Below are 20,534 nucleotides of genomic sequence, written 5' to 3' on the forward strand. Positions count from 1 at the left end.
ACATATTATGGCAACTATGTAGCGCGTTTTGTTGCATGGCTGTGAATGTGTGATTGGCGCTTTCTATGAGCGAGCTTAATAGTTATGTAGTTCCTGCAAGATAAGTGGTCTTTCCATACAAAGTCATGGCGGGAGACACGGTACGGCTGACTTACACTGCGTCCAGGGGACTCGGGGAACCGATTCGACTCGCGTTGGTTGCCTCTGGAATAGATGTAAGTAGAGATTTTAGAGCTTTTTATGGTAGCATGGGCGTATCTCTTGTGTTCGAAACGAAAGTGTTAGAATAAAATTCAGTATTGCACTTAAAAGGTTTCAACAGATTCTTGTTAGACTTGTTACTATTTCGACTTGTGCGTTGCATAATATCATCTCATAGTACAAATTTATCAGACATAGCTGGAGAAGCTACATTATTAATACATTTAATAACCAGACAACAAGTGACCTTGTCGAACAATTCATTTAGAGTTGGCCATTTTAGGCCACCCGAGACCTTTCGCGATGTAAAGTGCCAAGGCTGTCTAGAAATGATATATAAAGCGGCTCTTTTATGAAGTTTATTTAGCATATCGACATTAAATTTCAATCGACTAGGTATACAGTGCAGCAATAAAAAGCATGCGCTAATACATACAGGCGCGTACACAGGGGGGGGGGGGGGGGGGGGGGTTAAACACCCCCCTTTGGGATTTTTATGTGTGTAACCCCCCCCCCCCCTCCAAAAAAAAAAAACAAACACCTAACCCCCCCCCCCACAAAGCTGACCTAAAACAGGTGACCTTACCCCCCCCCCCCCCCCCCACCCCCCAACGGAGCAAAATGTCAAATTTTCAAATTTCGAAACCAAAAAAAAAAAAGCGTCCTCGGCTCTCCATTTTAGGATTTGGAGCGTTGCACATGCTGAAAGACCTATTGTGGTATACATGGATCTACTTTGTCTGGTCCAACGAATTGACAGTGTCGGCCGCATACTTTGTACATGTTGATGTTATGTTGCATGTATAAACTTGATGAAAACTGGATATCCGGCAATCGAGGATTGATATATAAATAGCCTAAAAGTCAGGGCATTATGAATAATAGGAAAGTTGAGCCTGCACCCATCAACTTTTGACCCGTTGTCAAGCGCGTTTGCATTCAGAGAGGCTATGCAGTCATTCGTGTGATGTAGCCACCTGTTGGGCCCCCACATGCTTATGATAAACACAGAGGCAAAATGTTATTGTACATAATTATGATGTACTAGTTTTATCATCACTGCATATTTAAACCCTTCTTGCCGTACCTAAATTATAGGATTTTAGAATGGGGAAATCCTTGTAAGATTAGAATTGTTCGAATATTAATTTTGCAGAAGCGTGCATTAAGAATAATCCATATTGTCTACTTTCGTTCCCACACTAACCATTTATTTTTACAAGACAAAATTCTTAAAATTGAAGATTCGTATTATTGGTATCTGGGTATCTGTATGTTCCAACTAACTAAAAACGAGTTACCTCTCCCGATTTCCTCCATGTTTCAAAAAAAATAACGAGATACATTCAAGACCGTCGAACCACTTCTACACTCTTCGAATGAGAACAGTTTTCGCACAAAATACAATTATTTACACCGATCCAGTATTTTGGAATAACATAGATCCATCTCTTAAACAAAGTACCAGTCTAAACACATTTTTTTAAAGCTGAAAATTCTTCTTTTTTTTAAACACATATATGCATGCATGTATGTGCAGTAGCCGGTCAGCTGCATTATTGACATCGCTATGCATGAATCTCGGTTTGTTTGACGCTCGACTCATTCCCTTTCGTCCTTTTTCGGCTGATCCTTCTTTTTCTAGAGCTTTTGCAATCATTAATTTTCCTTTTCTATTTTTCTTTCTTGTTCGCCTTTCATTTTTTCCTCTCTTTTTTTTATTTTTTCCTCTCTTTTTTATTTTTTATTTTCCCCAAAAATTTCATAATTTCTTTACTACATATTTTTTAAATTTATTGATTTTTTTAAGTATACTTTGTTTTCAAGATATATTATAAAACAGCATCGGAGGAACAAAGACACAAACAAGCTCTGCTCCTAGCTAATTCATGTTTGTTCGTGCCATTACTATTATATTAGTCGTTTCATTGTATATTTTTTGTAATATAATTATTGATTGTATTATGTTTTGCATGAGAAATAAAATAATTTGAATTGTTATTATTCACTTTACCGTGTATTACATGCGTACCTTACTGACACTAACGCAAATTAACATTCACAGCCTGGAATGCTTTTAGATGCTGAAAGTGATTATCATTTTGAGTTCATGTGTTAGGCCAAAAAACAAAAATGAAGTGTTTCTTGTCCCCGCCCGCCTCCTTTTTTGTTTACTATTTACGATAATTATAGAACACAAAAAAGACCCCCCCCCCCAAAAAAAAAAAGACAAAAAGCCTGTGATATGCATTTTGTTTAGATAGGTCCTAAATTGAAACAAATCATTTGTTATGGCATACATTGCATCAGTATACTCATACAGCACAATATCTGTGAATAAATCGGCTTGGCCAGCTCAATTAGCATGACAGCCATCTTGGAAAAAGATTGCAAAACACTGGCAAAATAGTAGATATCATAAGATGATGATGACGTTGATCCTAATCAAATGATTGGTTGAGAGCGTACACGTGACCAGGCGTTTATTTTGCCTAACACGTAATGTTGATAATGACCGGTCATTATCAAATGCTAATGACCGGTCATTAGTATAATCATTTTGTAAAACATCGTTTTATAAAACAAATAAAACATAATCTTATAAAACAAATAATACACATCATTTTGTTCGGGCATTAGTAAAAAAAAAAAAAAAAAAAAAAAAAAAAAAATTACCCACACTCGATACCTTCAAAACAGTCCGGCTATTGCCTCGGGCGTGTTAGACTGTTCCGAAGGTACCTCGTGTGGGTAATTCTTATTAACGCCCTCACTGCTGTGTATTATTTGTATGGTAATGCCCTGCCTCCTCCCATTTTTTAAAGTCCGGACGAGAAACACGTTATTTTAGTTATTTGGCCTTAAAAGTGGCCTAAAAGCTCACTGAAGGTCTGATCGAGTTCCAGAATTATAACAAAACCCAATTGAGATCTCGACCGCTATGGTTTCGAGACCCCAAATCCGTTGTCTGCATGCACAGACTCTAATTTGACATTTTACCACAATTCCCGTAAAGCCTTGAGGAGAGCCTAGCTCTGATAGTCTTTGATATTTATCGGATTTTCACGGGACTTTCCATACTTTCGACTCTAGTTTCAGATAGGAAATGACTTGCTAAAGGTAAGCGAACATTTTGGGCTCATTTTATACATAATTCTGCACCATAAATAAGTTAACAAATCAAAGTAGATTTAAATCTCCCGCCGCACGCGGCGCGGACCATGAACCCCGACGACTCCTCACTTAACGCTATGGCAGATATTGATTCAGGCAACCAAGCCAAAGATTTAGGAATAGAGCTAAAGGACGGATTCCAGACAGTCACGTCTGCAAGTGTTCGAAGAAAAAAAAGAAAGATACGTGAAGGAAGTATCAATGTTGAGAACCTATCACTAAAAGAGGATTCGTCATCAGATAATATGGAACCACAAAACTCAGTATTTCGTAACCAAAATCCAGTAATTCTAATAGCAACTGACCAAGATCTAAAGCTTTTCATTACACCTATTGACAGGGAAAAATCATTAAGAAACGTTAGCATGTTAAAGATCGCAAAATCTATCCAAAACTGTATCGGCTCATCGCCAGAATTTATAAAGTCTACCCGGAACGGAATTCTCGTTAAATGCAAGGATACGAAACAACATAAGAAATTGTCTGATATACAAATCATTGATAACGTACCAGTGAAGGTCAATTTGAAACTTGATTTGAAGAAAGGTGTCATATCAGATATACCGACCGAGATGTCAGAAAAAGAAATAGAAACAGAACTAAAGAGTCAAAAGGTAGTTAACGTGAAAAGAATAGTAAGGAAAAATCGAAAGAGGGAAGAACCTCAAGATGGGAATGTACATGTAGATTTAGTTCCAACTCGGAGTGTAATTGTTTCATTTGAAGCTACAGTACTTCCCCAAGACATCATTCTTTGTTTCCAAAGAATAAAGGTCAAACCATATATACCTTCAAGCCCCAGGTGTTTTAAATGCCAAAGATATGGCCACACCATAGCTATTTGCAAACAGAAACAGAGATGTGTCAGATGTGGAGAGGAGCATAGTTTCGACGATTGCATAAAAAAGGACACTCCCAAATGTGTAAATTGTGGAGGTGAACATTCCGCTGCATATAATGGATGCGAACAAGCACAAAAAGCGCAAGAAGTACAAAAGATAAAAGTGCTGAATAATCTCAGCTATGCTCAAGCTGCTCGCCAATTGAAAGAAGAAAAAGATAATATGCAAGCGCAAGCTCCAATACCATTGGAGCGTAAACTAGCTCCTCACCAACAACATCTAAACACCGCAAATAATCCCCAACCATCTGTTGATCTTGGTTTAAATACAGTAAAGCAAAACCACCCCACCCCCCAAGTCGATAACTCTCATGTGTTTCCGGATCACACCCCAAAGGCAGATCCTCCCTTGCCACAACGCCAAGATAGGCAAACTAGCGAAAAAACAGGGCGACCGTCTTCACAAATCAAGGAAAATTTTATAACTAAAGCAACAAATGAGGAATTGATAACCTTCTTTCTTCAACTAATGATCCAAATTATGAAAGATAAGTCAGAAGGAGAGGTGTTGTCTTTAATTAAGATAGCTGCTGGTCAGCTATTAATGCAAGCGAGTTAATTAAAGGAACTAAGATGGCATTCCGCATCCTACAGTGGAATGCACAGGGATTAAAGGGACACGGGGATGAGTTATTGCTCTACTTAAACTCTATAAAAAGTGAAACCATTCATTTATTATGTATTCAGGAAACATGGTTCCGCGATCACGACAAAATACAAATCGCTAATTACAAATGTTTTGCTAAAAGCAGGAAAACAAGGCGCGGTGGAGGATGTGCCATATATGTACACAACAGTTTAAATTATGATTACCCAATCATAGAAACTGACATCGAAATGCAACAGATTAATTTGTATTTTGACAACACATCCATAACCGTGATAAATTACTATAATCCATGTGAAGACATAATTATGAATAAACTAGATTTCTTGATAAAGGAAATAAAGAATAAACGTAGAATGTTAATATTGGGAGACTTTAACTCTCATAATGTTCAATGGGGCAGTAAAAATACAGATAAAAATGGAAAAGTGATTGAGGAATATTTACTGAAACACAATTTAGTCTTCCTAAATGATGGCTCGGGTACTCGCCTAAACCCAACTACTGGCGAAACCTCATGTTTAGATTTATCATTAGCAACTCCCGCTCTAGCCAGTTACACTAGCTGGAAAGTGCTATCAAACAAATTCGGAAGTGACCATTTTCCAATATACATTGAAATCGACAAAAAAACTCCTAAATCTTGTACGAAAGATGACCTAACTCTAAAACGGTCATTCAAGAAGATAGATTGGCACGAATTCAATAAACTGTGCGATCAACGAATGGACACTGACTCGCTGCTAGACGCAGATGTCAAAACTTTTTACGGAAACTTCATGGAATCTCTAAATAATATCTTAAATGAATTACACACTGTACCCAAAAGAAATAAAAACAAGAATGCGAGATTCAACCCCGTCCCATGGTGGACAGAAAAATGCAAAATAAAGATTAAGGAACGGAACGAATATAAAAATAGGTTATTGAGAGTATGGAATGATGAAAATCTAAAATTATACAAACAAAAGAAGGCCGAAGCCCAAAGGATTATTAGACAGACAAAACGAATGTTTTGGCTGGATTACACTTCAAAACTGAACAGGTTCACTTCAATCTCAGAACTATGGAATTTGATTCGTTGTCTGAAGGGTAATCCAAATAAAACTCATTCTAAGATATCAGCACTAAAAGTAGAATCTAAAGTAATTATAGATGATCAAGAAAAAGCTAACGAATTTGGAAAGCATTTTCTGAAGATCAATAGTAAAACAAAAAAGGGAAATAAAGAACTGCTAGATGAATATAAATCTATTGATTATAAAGGAGAACATGATTCAGTTATCAATGAACCTTTTACTATGATGGAACTCGAAAAAGTACTTAATATAAAAAAGACATCAGCCCCTGGTGAAGATGGCTTGATATATACTGTGTTTCAAAACCTTCCAACCAGGGCTAGGAATTACTCTGTCTTTATAACAGAATATGGTCCTCTGGGACGATTCCGGAACAATGCAAACACGCAATGTTGATACCAATATTAAAACCAAATAAAGACTCCTCCCAACTAACATCCTACCGACCTATCTCATTATTACCTTGCTTTATCAAGATATTAGAAAGTATGGTAAAGGAGAGATTAGAATGGTACATAGAGAAAAACGAAATTTTGAGTAGTATACAACATGGTTTTAGAAAAAAGAGAAGCTCAATAGATAACTTAGTACATTTAGAAAATGAAATTCAGAAATATCTATTTGTGGGTATGAAAACCATAGTCGTATTTATTGATCTGGCCAAAGCCTATGATACTCTCTGGACGAAAGGATTAATCGTCAAGTTACGTAGAATTGGTCTCCAAGGAAACATATTGATTTTTTTGAGAAACTACTTGTTGAACCGTACCTTTCAAGTGCAAATAGGTAATGCCAAATCGGCAATTACGCATCCTGAAAACGGTTTACCCCAGGGTAGCATTTTGAGCTCCCTCCTTTTTAATATAATGATAAGTGACATACCTTTGAGACCAGATATACATAGCTTGATTTATGCAGACGACATCGTAATTTGGGAATCAGGCCATGATGTAAAACAAAATATCCAGAACATACAACAATATCTAAACTCCTTGAACTCATGGCTCAATCCATTTGGACTTATTATGTCGGTAGAGAAAACGACTCCTATCTTATTTTCGAACAATACAAATGATGATAATTACGAGTTATATATAAGAGGTCAAAAGTTGACACCACATAAAGAGCACAAGTATCTCGGCGTCACATTTGACAAACGGATGACTTGGAGACCTCATTTATTAGATATTAGTAAAAGATGTAAAAGAAGGATTAATGTTATCAAAAGTCTAGCATACGCCAAGTGGTCTGGAGATGCTAAAGAACTAGTGATGATATATAAAGCATTAATACTATCAATTATCGACTATGGTTGCGAAGCATACAACTCGGCTACGACAAGCGCAAAAAATATGTTGAACTCAGTTCAGTACCAATCGTTATTTGTTTGTGCAGGCGCTCGGAAAGGTACATCCCTTAAAACGCTGCAAGTCGAACTAGGCGAAATGCCTTTTGATTTAAGGCGAGAAATGTTATCAATTAAACTAAGAAAACGAATCGAGAGTATGCGCAAACACCCTCTGAACGAAGATGTGAAAGATTGTTGGCAATTTAATATTCTTGGAGGTACTAACTCTAGATTAGCTTTTGGACGTAGAACCAAGGATTGTACATTAAAATTCAGTTACATACTAGAAGATCCAATGAAGTATTTTTTCAACACACCCTTTTGGAAAATACTCCCTCCCCATGTGTCATCAGAGCTAAAAGAGGTAATAACGAAAACAGATATCTGTTTTGCCCAAAAACAAGCAGCCCTAGAATTGATAAATTCGAAATGGACAAATTATTTACACATATATACAGATGGATCAAGATCGCCAGATAAAGAATCTGCTGCTGCTGCATTTCATGTACCTTATTATGATGTTTCTCAATCTAAGAGACTGGCTAATTACACATCGTCTTATAGAGCAGAGATGGCCGCAATTGTACTTGCCCTGACATGGCTATTACAACTCCCAGGACTCTACACCGGGGCAGTCATCTTTTCTGATTCTTTGAGTTCACTCCAGGCCATAGAATCTCGTAAAGACGAATCTTTTATTCTTGAAATTTTAACCCTGTGTAGTCAACTAAAATACAAGGGCACCCAGGTCTATTTCGAATGGATTCCCAGTCATTGTGGTCTACAACACAATGAGATAACAGATAAGTTTGCTAAAGCAGGACTAAATAAAAATATAGAAATCAACAACGCTCTTACCAGAGCAGAATCAAATTATGTTATAAAGAAATACTACATAGAGATATGGCAAAAAAGATGGAATGAAACATCATCCCCCCTACGGGAAACGCAAACTCTAGTATCAAAAACATTTGTGTGTTACCTGAACAACAGATATCATGAAACTATTCTTCATCGCCTAAGAATGGGAAACTTAGGTTTAAATAATAATCTTTTTGAGTTGAATCAACATGAGACAGGTCATTGTCCAAACTGTGAGCACCAAAAAGAAACAGTTAAACATTTTTTATGTAAGTGCCCACTCTTTCTTATAGAGAGAGCCATGCTTATAACAGAATCTGGAATAGAAAACGAAGAATTAATCCCAATACTCCTGAAATCAACAGATATTAATCACCAACAGGCTCTGGTTAACTTCGTAGTTAGATCTAAAAGGGTACACCTGTACCCCTACTAACCACCTTGCACCGCACATAATTATTTGAGCCCAATATGTTTCGCTTTTTATAGTGAGTATACATGTACATGAAGAAGAAGAGTGAGAAAGAAGAAAAAAAAAAGAAAAAAAGAAATTAGAAGAGAGAACTGTCTATATTAACGTTTAAAATCTTCATGTATCATGATCTGTTTTTTTTTTATTTTTTGGTTTTCGGTCAAAATTTTGAAGAAACACGATGGAGACGACTAGACATATTGGTGGACGTCGGAGGGCCTAGGCTCAGCATTAGGCTGAGTTGAGAAGCTTGTCACTACGTACCGTGTCCGAGTTGGTCCTTGGGCGTCCTATATAGCCGATAAGCCTTTTGCTCGCCAGCCACTGAATTCTTCATCATTAAATAAAAGTTTAGCTTTTAAAAATCCAATTTATCCAAATCTATATATCAAAAAAAGTAAATCTAATTTTAAAAGGAATAAAAATCCTGAGAGAAGAGGCGTAAATATTCACTTCTGAATGAAAAACGCCTATAAATTAAAACAACAACAACAACAACAACAAATGGCTGTGTCTAAGCGTGGATGGTCTTTGTAAAAAAAAAAGTATATGCAGTATGCTGTAAGCTTAGTCTCATGGTGCATACACTAGACCACGCACAGCTTAAGATCAGGGTGTACTTCCTCTTTTTTTTATTAGAAGTAGACGAGAAACAGATATTGAGAGTGGGAGGAAAATCCGATCTAAAAAATATACTTAAAGTTTACAATTGCAATCGAACAGACGCAAATTGCCAACTTCATGACGTACTTTTTCGACAGCTTTTCTTGTGTTTTAGAATAGCTAAGAGATATCAATTTGAAATTCTACGTAAAGGTATCATGTGGAAAGGTAAATGTTCGATCATTTTGTATCATGATCATCGTCAGGAATACGACTTTTATCGGAGTTTTCTTTCTAGTCCATTATCTTTGTCGTCGATATCGCATCATGTCATGTGCCTTTAGAGCAATGTCAAAGTGTTTTTGATAACTCCTTGTGTAGCCAACGAACTATAATTTGGTCATGGTTTATCCTACTTTGGCATAAAGTAATTTTGTTTTATATAATACTTTCTCTCTCTCTCTCTCTCTCTCTCTCTATATATATATATATATATATATCTCCCTCTCTCTCCCCCTCTCTCTCCCTTTTTCTCTCCATCTCTCTCTCTCTCTCTCTTTTTCTTTTCTTCTCTCTCTCTCTTTTTCTCTCTCTCTATATATATATTCCCCCTCTCTCTCCCTTTTCTTCTCTCTCTCCCTTTTCTTCTCTCTCTCCCTTTTCTTCTCTCTCTCCCTTTTCTTCTCTCTCTCTCTCTCTCTCTCTCGATCTCTATCTCCCTTTTCTTCTCTCTCCTTTCAATATTTATGTTCAGTATACCGAGATCTACCTCCAAACCAGAGAGGACTTCGTCAAGTTAACTGAAGGTAATGAATGAGGAATGGAGGGGGAATATACTTAGCGAAGAAGAGAAGAAGCGAAGATGTGAAGACGAGTTGACGAGAGCAGCTTCGTCAACTCTTTATCAAAACATAACATGTGCCACATTTTATTTACACTGGAGTTAATATCCCAAAGCGTTCAAAATTGTGTAACTGTTTCCTGAGCAAGATTTATCTATATCATTGTTCAAAGGGGTTGTCATGGAGCTAATTTGGCAAAGCCTTTGTGTTGCACAAAGAAATCCTGTCGTCGATCGGTGCGTATTGTTTTGTGCAAAATTGCCCTTGTGGCAATCAAGAGACCGTGCGGAGAGGCAAGGAAGGCAACCAAAGTGTTCATTGAGGTAATAGGGGTTTAATTGAGTGCGCATTAAATCGTTACTGGTAAAACAAAAAATTAGTGTTCCCTTTCCCATAGCTTTACACCGAACCTGCCAAATATATTGTACCCTTTGGGGTTAATACACATAATGGCTCCCTTTATTTTCACTTGCTCCTGCAATTATTACACCTCGGTATGAAGTCCTACACTGTTAAACCGAGTTCATATCCTCGGCCCTGGACAGAACATTAAACCTTAACCTAACCATAACTCTATAATTTTGACTAAAATAAAGCCATGAGCAATTCTTGTTTGTTCATTTGTTTCTTTTGGCGGGGAGAGAAGTAAATCTATGAATACATACATTGATACATGATTAAAGGAATATTTGAATGAATAGATAAATAATGAATAAATGAATAGATAAATAAATAGATACATATTGTAAATGAATGAATGAATACATGAATAAATACATAAATAAATGAATAAATGAATGCATGAATAACTGAATGAATGAATAAATAGAAGAACAAATAGATAGATGAATAAATGAATAGATAAATAAATAAAATAATGATCATTACATTGGATCTTCCTTTTAGGTGGGAAACTGATGTTCAAGCAGATTCCACTCCTGGAGATTGATGGCCTGAATCTGATTGGATCTGAAGCTGTTCTCCGTTACGTGTGTCGCAAAGGAAACCTCGAAGGCAAAACAGATGAAGAGAAAGTGAAGTAAGCAAACCAGAGATTATACGGTGGTGATGAATTGTGTCGAGATTGATGTTGTTGGTGTTGTTATCCTTATTGTCATTAGGAGTTGGAAGTACGGTAGTAGTACATGTATTATTATGATGGTGCTGATGGTGATGCTGGTGGCAGTGCATGGTATTGGATGATGATGATGATGATGATGATGATGATGATGATGATGATGATGATGATGGACAGGTGATATTGGTATTGGTAATGATGATGCTGGTGGCAGTGCATGGTATTGGTAATGATGAGGATGATGATGATGATAATGATGATGATGATGGACAGGTGATATTGGTATTGTTAATGATGGTGATGATGATGATGATGATAATGATGATGATGATGATGATGATGAGGATGATGATGATGATGATGATGATGGTGATGGTGATGATGAGGACGATGATGATGATAATGAGGACGATGATGATGATGATAATGAGGATGATGGTGATGGTGATGATGATGATGATGATGATAATGATGATGATAGTGACGATGATGATGATGATGATGGTGATGATGATGGTATGGTGGTGATGATGATGATGGAAAGGTGACATTGGTATTGGTAATGATAGTCATGGTGATGGTGACGATGATATGGTGGCACTATATACAAATGATGCACAGGTTTGAGTGCGTCGGTAGGGATTGTGTGCACAAGGTACCTTTGAATGGTTTGAACCCACGAGGCGCAGCCGAGTGGGTTTTAGACCAAATTCAAAGGTACCGCGTGCACACAATTCCACCGACCCACGAATTAAACCTGTGCATCATCTGTTTTATAAGATGGCGCCCAAAAAATTGTCAAAAATACAAAATTGTGTTATTTTACAGATTTACCGGATGCATGGCCAAATCATGCTTTCCGGTAATTACCGGAAAGCATGATTTGGCCATAGCCATGCTTTCCGGTAATTACCGGAAAGCATGATTTTTTTTAAAATTTGCATAAATTTGCATAATTTTTAAATTTGCATAATTTTTAAATTTTAGTGCAATGGATGAAAAAAAAATGTAATGACTTACCTTAAACATGAAACTTGTGAAGTCAAGTATGAAAAATCAATGCTAACAACAAAAATGATGAACGCTGAACAGGAAAAAATGATGAACGCTGAACAGGAAAACTGATGAACGCTGAACGTATTTACACTGTCTGTATTACAGTCTAGTTATTGTGAATGTGTACTACACAGTCACTAAAGCTAAAGTTGTGACTGGTGGCACGCATATTGTTCTCTGATGACAGAGACAATGAGAGTGGAGCACGAGGTTGCGGAGTTTGTGCTAATGCCAATGGCATGAGAGGGGTAGTAGGAGGAGGTGGTGCTAGTGCTACGGTAGTAGTAGTAGAAGGAGGTGGTGCTTGTGCTACGGTTGATGTAGCAGGAGCATAGGACATCTGTTTTCCAATTTCACTGCTCATCTCCCGTTTTCGGCCATCACTAGTCTTGCTGTAGATCTTGATGGAACTTTCGCTGCGATGCCCACTCACAGCCATGATGTCCCTTGACTGAAAACCAGCTTTGTCGAGTGACGTGACACACGTTGCACGCAGGCAGTGATTAGTGTAGACTTTACTACATCCGGCAGCGGTGGAGATTTTCTTCATCTTGTTTGAGAGTGTATTGACACCAACCGGGCTGTTGCAGTACCATGGCTCATTTCCATCGTGCGGTTGACTAGCTTTTGGTTTTTGCCAAAACCATTCACAAGATGGATGCAGTTTTGAAACATAAATCTCAAATGACTTCACAGGGCATCGGTCACTGCCTGGAATTTCGTACATATATCCTCCGGTCGTTTCATCGTCATTCTCTCTGTGGTTTTTTGTGAGCTGGTCACGTTTCGTTACATACCGCAGTCCATCTTCATCGGTGAAGATCGTAAAATCAGACACTTTGAAGTTACGTACATTCTCACGACCTCTATTGCAAAAGAAAGTCATTAAATCTAGAAACACTTTGTTTTGCAAGCCTTTTGGGGAGGTGCAATCCAACTCTGAAGAGCTGGATCTTGTTCATGTCAAGCACAGAAATTGAGGCTTTATGTGTGGTGCTTCCCAGCCCCTCTCGCTTCAGTTTCACCAACACAGCCTTAAACATACGTGTGCTCACTGGAAATTGCAATTTGCTACAGATATCCAAAGCATTACGGTTATCCAAAAAGTGGCGTTGTATGCCATAGCGAAGGTATTGAAGAGACTTCTTCGTATATAACTCACCGTCAGTCTTACGGACACTGGCATAGAATGATGATAAAAGTTTGTCCAATTCTGGCGTTGAAATGTCTCCTAAATTGACTTCCTTTATCTGCGCAAACTTTTCCAACTTAGAGAATCCGTACTTTATTGATCTTTTCGTGCTGGCCGCATCGGAATCACCCAACAATTTAGCTAATTCTTCCTCCGACAGAAGCTGGAAAGTCAAATCGCCGCCGAGATTCGCCATCTTGAGCCGCAGATATCAGCTGGCTATCAGCTGACGTTCGAAATGTAAACAATCTAGATATCGGTGCTATCGATTCCGATATCGCATATATCGTGTTGATATCGCGTGCATCCAGTAAAATTAATTAAACGGTAATTGACCAATCAGATTGCAGGGATTCTTCCACCCATCTTATAATTGGTAATGACGACGATTATGATGACAGTGAAGTAGTGTACAGTATTTATCGTGGTGGTGAGGCTGATGGTGCTGGCATGGTAGGGAGATATTAACGATGGGGAGGGAAAAGATTGTGATAATGAAGGCAAGGGCATTTCAGTTTTTACAGACATCGCTACTACTGCTGTAGGCCTAATGGATTTCCATATGCGTCATCTTTTGCTGAAGACGTACGTCAGGTTCCTGTACCCAAGCATCATCACGCGCGTCATGCAGTTTGTGATGCATTGTGGGACATGGTTGTCGACACATCGGGATATTGTGAGCAGCAGGTGGCAGAAGTGCTAGCATAATATACCCTGCCTTTAAGGCATCAACATTGCGATAATGAGGAGGATGAAGTGGTGATTAAATCTGAAAACCGTTGATGAGACGTTTGCATTTTTCTCTCGAAATTCTGTTTTGCCATTTTTGTTCTACTCCAAACCCTCTTAATATATCATTCTCTCCCCTTCTTCATTACCCCCCCCCCCACTCCCCCTCTCTCTCTCCCTCTCTCCCCCCCCCCCCCCCCCCCCCCCCTCTCTCTCTCTCTGTCTATTTTCTCTGTGTTTGATTTCATGACGCCCTCCCAACTATGATCTCCTTTACGCTTTAATCAGAATCGACATGCTAGCAATGGGGGCAAAAGACATGGTCCTCAATACCATCATGTATTCCAGGTTTCACGAACTCCTCATTTCCAAGGAGAAAGCCGAAGAAGACATCGAAACCGCCATCAAAGAGTGCCGGAACCGATATCTGCCTGTTTTCGAGAAAGTAAATCAATATTTATAAAAAGAATAACAATGTCTTGATTAATCAAAACATTTCCAACTTCACTTCCACACCAAAAGAAAAAACAAGAAATATCGTTAAAATACTTTCAAACTCTTTCGACTTGGACAGATAACACACACATAAAATAATTGAGTATTTTTATCCTCTTCCGACTAGGACAGATAACACATATAATTAATTACATAACGAAGTCCCCATCCTCTCCCCCTTCTCTCTTCTCCCCCTCTCTTTCACTTTCTTTACTCTCCCCTTCTCCGTGCTCTCTCTGTCTCTCTTCCAATCTCTGAATTATTATCTATTGTTTTTCTTTTCCCTCCCTCCACCACTCTCTGCCTCTCTATACGTCTCCTTCACTACATGTCTCTATGAATTATGTCTCAGCACATCCCACCCACTTCGCTCCTCTCCCACCCCCATTCCCCCTCTCCCACCCCACTCCCCACTCCTCCCTCTCTCTCTCTTTCTCTATCTATCTATCTATCCTCTCTGTCTCTCTCTTCTTCTTCTTTCGTTCTCTCTCTCGTCTTCACCCTACTGTTTCTCCATCTTTCCTTCCGACTCTCTCTCTCTCTCTCCTCCCTTTTCCCTCCATCCCTTCATATAGGTATTGTCGGAGAGCAAGTCTGGTTTCTTCGTAGGTGATTCCATGACGATGGCCGACATCATGCTCTTCGATGCACTGAGCTGTGTGAATGAGATACCCGAACTCAAAGCTATCGGTCTCCTTGACGAGTACCCGCTCTGCGTGGTAGGTGACTTGTCCTCGGTTACATTTCGTTTTTCCGAAGGTTCATAATTCCGAAAGTTCATAAGTCGGGAGTTTCGTTCTTTCTGAGGTTCATAATCTCGAACGCTTCCGGAGTTTCATGATTTCGTGTCCTCTTGATAACGAAGGGATAACAAAAAATGTCTATAGTCCGAAGTTTTGCATTTCCGAAAATGAGGTGTTTACTTGTCAAGAAATTGTGATGAGTTGGAAAAATTATTTTTCTACTTCTCCTTCTTCTTCTTCTTCTTCTTCTTCTTCTTCTTCTTCTTCTTCTTTTTCTTCTTCTTCTTCTCCTCCTTCTTCCTCTTCTTTTTCTTCGTCTTCCGACGCCGGTCGTCTCTTTCCCCCCTCAAGTTTGCCCATCAGACTTCTTTTACCAGTAAAATTAAACAAATTTAACACCCCCAATTTTTACCCCCGCCCCCTCTCAAAATCTTGGATCCGCGCCTACCTGAGTCTGTTGAGTTTTTAAATATTACACTTTATGGGATTCTATGATATTCTCGAGATGAAATATCGCTTAAATGTAACTAGTTTGTTGTTACTCTTTTCTGTAATGCATATCAATATTAGTCTTGTCGTTAATTGTTTATCATCATCATCATCATCATCATCATTATCATCATCTTCTTCTTTATAATCATCATCATCACCGACCATTCCTCTTCTTCTTCTCCTACTTCTTCTTCTGCTTACTATTATCATTATAATCATTATCATTATTATTATTATTATTATTATTATTATTATTATTATTAATATTATCATTATAATTATTGTTGTTTTCTTCAGGCCTTCATTGATCACTTCTCAAAGCAGCCGAGAATCGTGGACTACCTTGCCAGCGAGAGACGACACACCGTTATTGATCTGGAACAAGCTGCCTACGCATCCCGCCTTTTTGGCTGGCTCCCATCTTAAAGCCTATCTGCACTTTAGTTTGGCCAGCAGAGATTAGACCCTCCTGCGTGGTTATCTCATTAAATCTCGTAAAATCAGCTCTCAATTAACATTGAGATTATGTGAAAGATTACGTTAAAGTAGAAGAGAGGTATAGGGGAAATTAAATTTATTTTTTATTATAAGTTATTAAGTTTATTCAACTGGGGGGGGGGCAAACACTTAATGAAAATTTGTTTAAAACAATGTATATATCGACTTCACCATATCTGCGATGAACAAGGGTTATTAAAAAATGCATTTTTGATCGCCATGGGGCTAAGTAAGGAAGAAATTACAAAAGTTATCAAAATCTATTCAAATAATTCCTCACGAAAGGAAAAAGAATGTTCAGTATGCAAGAAAGTCCATCCTGTGTGGCCTTAGTTTAAAATTAATATTTGCAAAGAAAGTTTTTGAATTTGAAGAAATAACTGCAAAGATGGTGTATAAAAGTCAAGCAAGAAGAATGCAGAAATCAGCTCAGCATTTCATAACTTAATTGAACTTTATAATTTTACAACTAAAGAAATGGAAAAGATTTGTGTTCAACCAAGGTTGTGCACATTAAACAGTAAACTGAGAAAAATTCAGTTTAAACTTGTGCATAGAATATTTTGTACAAACAATCATTTGCATAGATTTAAATTTCGTACAAACAATTTTTGTTCGTATTACAATTTTTTTGAGGAAAGCTATCAACATGTATTTTTTTAATGTAATCTAAAAAAAACAGTCTGGGGAAAGTTGTGCTGATAAACTCAATTTACCAATTCTAAAGAAACTGTCTTAGTAAGAAGTTTATATTGGAATAAATGGGAATAATATGAAAACGGAGCAATTACTAAACCACATTCTGATTTTGATTAAATTGATGATTTTTAATAGCAGAGAAAGATAAATTTCTCGAAAATAGGAAATAGGAAAAAATAACTTGAAATGAAAAGGGATACTCTTTCAATTCACTTACAAAAATGGGAGGCCTTGGATGGTGTTTTGTGATATAATTGAACTTGAAAGAAGCAACTCCCAGCCCTCTATCCCAACAAGTCTTTCTTTGCTATGTTTTTATGTTTGTTTGTGTTTTGTTCTTTTCCATCTTTATTTCCCTGTCAGGGGATTTTTTTTCTCTTTTCAGAGGTAGTCCTGTATGAGTTTTTTAAACTTCTTTTGACAGACTGTAATATTTAATGTATAAGCATTTACTTGTTTTGTTTACTTCAAAAGATAAAGCGAATTTGAAAGAAAAAAAAGTAACATAATCATATCATATATGAATGCGAGTGAGTGTAGCAAGCGAGCTTTGGGGGAAATTGCTCTTATGCAGAGATGACACTACATTAAAAGCAGATTCCCGATTTCTATAAAAACAAGTGAGGGCGCTATTGCAAAACAGTACTTCGAGTGCGATCAGTCATCTAAACCCAATCAATCATCATTGAATGGTACTGACATCACTGAAATCATTTTGGTAATTTTGACCGTGTTTGATGGTTCAAGCATAGGCTTACGCCTTTGAACTTCTGGAAAAGGATATGCTAACACCTTTATTTCTACAATTATACATAGAAATATTTAGATGTTTGGGCTCAATCATTCATTATTAAACTGTCATTTCAGGGTTTTTTTCTTCAAAAATGTGAGTATAAGAGAGAGAGAGTAATTTCTCAAAGTAGGCCTACATTATATTTTGCCCCAGTTAGATTCTTGATTAGATGCCCTTTTCCAAGGCATCAAACTTTGCACCTAATTGCCCCGGCCCTCATAATTATATACGTATAATACTGTTGATTGTGCACGATATGCAGAAAAACAAATAGAACAATTATTAAGTAAATCCATAATATAAGACACATTAAAAGACCATTCAGCTGTGTGATGATATTTCCTTGCCCGTTCAAATAGTATATCGAGCATCCATGTGTGGCGAACTGGTCATGGGACTTTTTGAACTTCAGTCAGGCGAACGGTGCGGAAATGAAAAAAATGAAGAATTTACTTGCATGATTACATTGGCAGATGACTAATTAGATTGAACCAATTAAAAGTGACATATAGATAGTTGCTCTGAAATGCCGATACTAATCTCAATTGTGTTTATGTATTTTGACACTCTCTCTCTCTCTCTCTCTCTCTCTTTCTCTTTCCCTCTTTCTCTATCTGTCTCTCTCTCTGTCTTTCTGTCTCTTTTTGTCTCTCTCTGTCTCCCTCTCTCCCTCTCCCTCTCTACACCTCCCTTTCCATATAAAATTACCTCCCTCTCTGCCTCTTCGCCTAGACAAGTTTTTCCTTCTAAACTGTATATCTGTCTATCTTTCTGTCTCCATGTCATTGTCGTAATAATTTCACTTTCGTTATCTTCCTCTGTTACATTTATCATCGTTGCTTCCTCGCACCGGATTTCTTTAATGAATGGGTTATAGTATAGGGACCTACGGTAAAAAGAGTCCGAGTTTATTTCGACTATTTATCAAAGACCTGTCAAAAGAAAATCGAGAAATGGGAGAGAGAAAGAGAGAGAGAGAGGGAGAGAGAGAGAGGGGGAGAGGGAGAGAGGGGGAGAGAGAGAGGGGGAGAGAGAGAAAGAGAGAGAGAGGGAACAAGGGGGAGAGAGAAGGGAGAGAGGGGGATAGAGAGGGAGAGAGAGAACAAGGGGGAGAGAGAGGGGGAGAGAGAGAAGGGAGAGAGGAAGAGAGAGAGAGAGAGAGAGAGAGAGAAGTGGATAGGGTGTGCGTATGGGGATGTGGGCATTGATGGAAACAAAATGTAGGCAATATCATCATATTTCTTTAAACCGTATGGATGCACACACACACATTATACTTGTGAAATGTGAGTATGATAGGTCAGGTCAGGATAGCTGCCTCCTGTCTAGAATGTCCCTGGTTATAGTTTTATATTTTAAGCAATTCTAATTTTATACAGAATGACGACAATAATAAGGATTTTTTTTTTTTTTTTTTTTTTTTTTTTTTTTTTTTGGTAGCGACATGCAAAGCGTGTACAGCACCGGTTTAACGAGTAAACCCGACCCGACCCGACCCCCCTCTACCTTAGCAGAGGCACACGGGATGATGATGAGGTAACACACAGTATCAAACAGATATGGAGTGAAGTGAAATCTTTCCATCTTCGTAATCATTATATTACAATATTTCAATTCAATTCAAATCTGTATTCAACCAATAAAAAGCAATTTACAATGACAATTATACAATATAATGGTCTAGTTAGGAACCCTTAGAAGCAGAATTTTACTTGTACTGCTTGCAAGAAGACCAGCATAGAAGTATAGGTCTACTTGAATATATACATTTACATGTACATCATATAGCCATATCACTGGTTTGAAACAAAGTGACACTGTTGTCAAGATACTTATATGTTTATAAAACGGTGTTTAAACAAAAATATCAGAAAATACCATTATGATCATAAAAACATTCGAGAATTTCTTATTTCTAACATTGGTTTTGAAACCTAAGAGATAAGTGCTTCTTCAACATGCATAGTTTTAAATAAAAAGCTTTCTTATTAAAAGTGCCTCGGTCAAACAGACAAACCGACACCAAATTAACCCCGGACTGACCTTTTATTAACAACCATTCTAGGTTAGTATGAAGTGGGTCCCACATGTGTGACTGGGGGAATACCCGAAACTAAGACAGATAAGACTAATCAAACTTATGTCTATATGCAGCAACCTTGGTAATGCTTAAGCTATTAAAACGAAATAAAGGAAATAAATGGACTTCTTGGTTGAGTTACTACGTGATCTCCATTAATCTAACCAAATTAACAAACAGTCAATCAAATACCGGGATCAAATGCCAGGTTTATTACCGCAATCGAAGATGGGTCAGTCATGAGAGACGGGATTAGAGTATATAAGGGAGGATGGGTTGGGCTTGGAAGAACAAGAGCTAAGGCGATCAACGAGCATCAATCAACTTTACTCACCAAGCCAGCCAATTTCACAAAATCGTAAGTACTTATTGCTGCACCTTACAACATTTTGCTGTCTCTCAATGTTAGAAAATGATTATTGCTGATATAAATCGTAACTTCATAATTTTTCTATAATTTATTTCATTTCTGTGAAGTATATAGCTGTTTTATTGCAACAGTTATTTTAACAATATTTTTGAAGAGCTTTTTTCAAGATCTAAAAATACAATATGCAAACTTACGTTATGGATTGTATCGTTTTATAAGTT

General features: G+C 37.6%; 1 protein-coding gene across 1 annotated transcript; it reads left to right on the plus strand.

Moving 5' to 3' along the window:
* Nucleotides 1-16,485, plus strand: LOC754437 (glutathione S-transferase alpha-4). The gene is made up of 6 exons (XM_030977677.1): nt 1-215; nt 10,001-10,052; nt 10,995-11,127; nt 14,432-14,588; nt 15,214-15,357; nt 16,171-16,485. The coding sequence occupies exons 1-6, from the start codon at nt 126-128 to the stop codon at nt 16,297-16,299; spliced, it is 705 nt and encodes a 234-aa protein (XP_030833537.1). The 5' UTR covers nt 1-125; the 3' UTR covers nt 16,300-16,485.
* The last annotated feature ends 4,049 nt before the right edge of the window (nt 16,486-20,534 follow it).

This window comes from Strongylocentrotus purpuratus, unplaced genomic scaffold (assembly GCF_000002235.5).
Source record: "Strongylocentrotus purpuratus isolate Spur 01 unplaced genomic scaffold, Spur_5.0 spur5_scaffold_1, whole genome shotgun sequence".
Taxonomy (NCBI): Eukaryota; Metazoa; Echinodermata; class Echinoidea; order Camarodonta; family Strongylocentrotidae; genus Strongylocentrotus; species Strongylocentrotus purpuratus.

Coding starts and splice junctions, on each gene's coding strand:
- LOC754437 (XM_030977677.1), top strand. CDS start 126: ATGGCGGGAGACACGGTACGGCTGACTTACACTGCGTCCAGGGGACTC. Junction 10,053..10,994: donor CTTCGTCAAGTTAACTGAAG/GTAATGAATGAG, acceptor TCTTCCTTTTAG/GTGGGAAACTGATGTTCAAG. Junction 15,358..16,170: donor ACGAGTACCCGCTCTGCGTG/GTAGGTGACTTG, acceptor TGTTTTCTTCAG/GCCTTCATTGATCACTTCTC.